The 4,006-nt window shown below is 46.6% G+C and overlaps 1 protein-coding gene across 1 annotated transcript; it reads left to right on the top strand.

Moving 5' to 3' along the window:
- Positions 1 to 1,640: 1,640 nt before the first annotated feature.
- Positions 1,641 to 3,136, top strand: LOC121835750 (putative nuclease HARBI1). The gene is made up of 2 exons (XM_042290227.1): positions 1,641 to 2,026; positions 2,773 to 3,136. Exons 1-2 carry the CDS (start codon positions 1,641 to 1,643, stop codon positions 3,134 to 3,136), a joined length of 750 nt encoding a protein of 249 aa, XP_042146161.1.
- The last annotated feature ends 870 nt before the right edge of the window (positions 3,137 to 4,006 follow it).

Below are 4,006 nucleotides of genomic sequence, written 5' to 3'. Positions count from 1 at the left end.
CTTGCTGAGAACAGATTTGCTAAATTTGTTTATGCGAAACGTTGGGCGTGGAGGTGGAGGAAAAGAAGAAGAAATGTGCTGTCTGTAAATCAATTTCGAAAAGCGCGAAAAACAAGAAAATTACAGTTGCCTGTGACCTGATTCAGAAAGTTAGAAATGAGAAGGCAAAAGGCCAGGAACAATGACGAGCTCCCGAGAAAGAAGGGCGAGAACATCGGCTAGCTGCCGAAAAAGAGGAGCGGGAGCTTAGAAATATGCAACTAGAAATCGAACGACTGCGTTCTCAGTTGAGAGCTGAGATTTCATCCGGGGCAGGCGAGGTGTAGCGCTTTTAGATGAACAAACACCGGGAGCCATTTATTGTTGGCGAGAATGTAGGGCTATGTTTAGCTAAGACCTGCAAGAAGCTGAGCTTCGCCCTTGAGACGTGGTCGCAAAGTCTACTGACGTTATTGCCCGTGAAGCTGCGGAATTCGTTACGATAAGTGGAAAACACGGAGACTATTATGAGATAGTTAAATCATGTCTGCTAGAAAAGTAGCGCCTTTTGGCCGAAGCATCCTCTCAGCAGTTAAAGACCGGACGTACAGGACTACGCGTTGAGACGAAAGGACATGAGCGCACGACGCGTACAAAACTCAGCGGAGAGGACGACGATCCCGACAAGAAATATACATGCTCCGAGTAGCACTAAAACGCGTTAGCAAGTAGTGTAGATATTCTGTCAAACGAGGAGGTTGATGAGAGAGAATCAGATTTTACCAACGAACATCGTATTTTTGCTGACGGAACGACCGACGCTGCTTTGTACAAGAAGGACTCAAAGTCTGAAGCGCTGATGGTTAGGATTGGCCGCGATCGCGTCAAAGAAGGTCAGGCTTCTCAGTCGTCTGACGGCTGTATCCTTGAGGGAAAAAAGCAAGACGAACATGGTGACAACGATAAGGGGAGCTTATCCGGTTCACAGAAGGCGGCTCGGAGCAGGAAAACACGGCGGATTCAAAATGTGAGCTAGATATGGACTGTCCTAGTGGACACGGGTGCAACTCCGAAACCAAGTCCTGGGCCGGTTTTCTCGAAGCGATGGTAAACCCATTTTAGTAAACCACGGTACCTAGGAAGGAAAAAGTACCTAGGTAGTGTAATAAACGGCTGGATATAAAACCACAATAATTATTTTTGATTGGGCAGTAAGATGCGTCATCTATCGGTGAAACAAGCCAGTCATTTTGTTTATTCTCTTTTTCCGCTGGTTGTTATCGCTCTAGTATGGTATTTTAAGTCAAAATATAGTAATGTTGTACTTGAAGACCAATTTATTTGCTTCAGATGCTACGAAGAAATTTTAGCTACCATGCTAGAGTTTGTCGACGAATATTTGAAAACGTAAGAAACATTTCCTTCAATATGTTTCGCCATAAACAACGCATAACTTTCCCCGAGTCCCTTCCAGTCTGGCAACGCCGCTGCTGTAGTCTCGTTTTTGTTCCCTGCGACGCACGTTTCTACGATTCCTGCTGATCTCAACTGCTTGCCCTCTCTTCCGTTTGCCCAACCGATCCACCGATTAGCCCACCGACCGACTGCGGACTTACTAACAACTGATTTGCGGACCTATTTGTACTTTGATAACGGAAACGATGTCGAACGGGACGAGGCGTCGACGTCGACGAGACCGCGCGTACGCGCAGTACGCTGTCGTCATGCTGGGACGACAACGTGTGTTCCGGGACCGCCTCGATCTGCTGGAAGAATTCGACGAGGATGCGCTGGAGCAACGATTCCGGTTTGGTCGCGCGGGAATTATGTTTCTCGCGGAGACGCTGCGCCCGAACTTGGAGCGGTCGACGCGTCGCAGCTGCGCCCTGTCCGCAGAGCAGCAGGTGATCGTCGCTCTGCAATTCTACGCCACAGGCAACTTCCTCATCACTGCAGGCGACTATATTCACGTGCAAGTCTCTAGTGCTTCACGGTCCGTGTGTCAGGTCACCGTAGCTCTGGCACGTCGAGCAAGGGACTTCATACGGTAAGACTTCATACGGTAAAGAGTTCCTGAGCCGTTCCTAGTCAAAAAAAAAAAAAAAAGTCAGATTGTGTTGAGTTTGTTGATGAGTAAAGCTATACGCACTCCGTCGTTCACCTCAGCCGGAAAGGGCTACACGCACTACGCGAAACTGCCCTCCAGAGAAAAGGGAAAGAAGGAGTTACCCTCTTATCAAGATCCTCCTTTGTGCCTCCCGGGTTTGCACAAGCGTTGCTATTCTCCTGCCAGATGATTAGAGAAGATTAGCCCATTACTCAGCGTTCTTACAAAGGCAGCTTCCCTCTCCTCCTTTTACTTGGTGTTCAAAAGTATGCGATGTGACGTCAGTGCAAGGAGCTTATAACACGAATGGTTACAACGTGTTTTATAAGCGGTGGCATAGCTTAGAATTAAAAAAAAAAAAAAAAAAAAAGATGGCATAGCATAGGGGCATACACCGTGCATAGGGTACCCCCCTATGCACGGTGTATGCCCCTATGCTATGCCATTTTTTTTTTGTGTCTGCTTCATACATAAGTGGACACGGGTTCGATCCGCGGTGTGGGCCCACTTTTTTTTTTCTCGAACATTTTGTTTTGTCGAGGCATTTGGCGATATTTACGACATTTCTTTTTTACGATGAACACTGAAACAGAAAAAAAACGAATAATGTCGGCTAAACTTTGCATAAATGTGCATGCTAGGGTATTGTGCTGTAAATTAACTTGTGAATGTATTGGCGATTTCAGGTGTCCTGACGTCGCAGAGGGTGCTGACTTGCAGGAGCAGTTCTTTGACGTAGCCGGGTTCCCTTGTGTCGTGGGTGCTGTTGATGGTACTCACATTCGAATCCAGGGACCGCGCGTGCACGAGGAGGTGTACGTGAACCGCCACCTGTACCATTCCATCAACGTACAGGTGGTAGTTGACGCATCCTGCCGCATAGGCAATGTGGTTGCGAGATGGCCAGGAAGCACGCACGACTCCCGGATTTTCACCGAGAGCACACTATCAGTCAAGCTTGCCGATGGCGTCTACGATGGCCTATTGCTCGGCGACAGCAGCTACACCTGCCAGCCGTGGCTGATGACGCCCTTCCTGTCGCCATCATGAGCAGCAGAAGTGAGGTACAACACGGCACACACCACGACAAGGAGTATTGTTGAAAGGTAAGACAAGGTCACGCATCGTGGTAAGTTACTGGGCTGCTATATTGAAAAGAATGCCACTAGACAACGTAACGTTTTGTTGTCATAGCACAGAAGACACTGTTAATTGTAACGCCCCTACATACAGTTTTGTGTTCTCTAGACCAAGCAGAAAACAGTGGTTGCACGGAACCTAAAGATAGAAGAAAGAAAATACTATCCCAAGAATATATATTTATTTATTGTACTTTCCAGTGTCCCTATACAGCCCGAGGGCCTGCATAAGGGTGCACCGTAGACACATATATGCAGTGTTGCATAAAAAGCAGACACGCAAAACGCATGCATAGTATCAAGAAACAAAAACGTGAAATATTCTCCAACAAATTTTTTGGAGAACATATCACATTGTTCGTTCGTTAGGGGCAGGATTTGTTACATACGTGTGAAAGGCAATATTTTGGTTCAACCTGGATACAGAAGAGCAAAAAAATACAAATGCAAAGCCGTGTTTTTTTGTTTTTTTTCCGGCCCCACCTTTACAGAAATTACACGCCTACTTGTCATACATTCTAAAATACTCCACACTGCAGGGACTCGCCGTAAAAATCTGACAAATTGCACCGGGCTCGGGTTGCTATAGGGAAGTCGTTGACAGCCATCTTCGGACGGCTAATGTTAACGACTGTTTGTATGAAACTGTGTTTCGCTTACACTCAGCTATGAGGAACGTTTGTCGAGGGAAGTTTAATATGGTGTACATGTAAACATACTGTTATATATCTGGGCAATGATAAGAAATGATTGCCGGGTTTTTGGTAGGCTACAGCATTCA

Source organism: Ixodes scapularis, unplaced genomic scaffold (genome assembly GCF_016920785.2).
Source record: "Ixodes scapularis isolate PalLabHiFi unplaced genomic scaffold, ASM1692078v2 PGA_scaffold1__304_contigs__length_218370807, whole genome shotgun sequence".
Lineage (NCBI taxonomy): Eukaryota > Metazoa > Arthropoda > Arachnida > Ixodida > Ixodidae > Ixodes > Ixodes scapularis.
The sequence above is the reverse complement of the archived record's forward strand: the minus strand, read 5'-3'. Positions and strand labels throughout refer to the sequence as shown.

Coding starts and splice junctions, on each gene's coding strand:
- LOC121835750 (XM_042290227.1), top strand. CDS start 1,641: ATGTCGAACGGGACGAGGCGTCGACGTCGACGAGACCGCGCGTACGCG. Junction 2,027..2,772: donor CGAGCAAGGGACTTCATACG/GTAAGACTTCAT, acceptor TGGCGATTTCAG/GTGTCCTGACGTCGCAGAGG.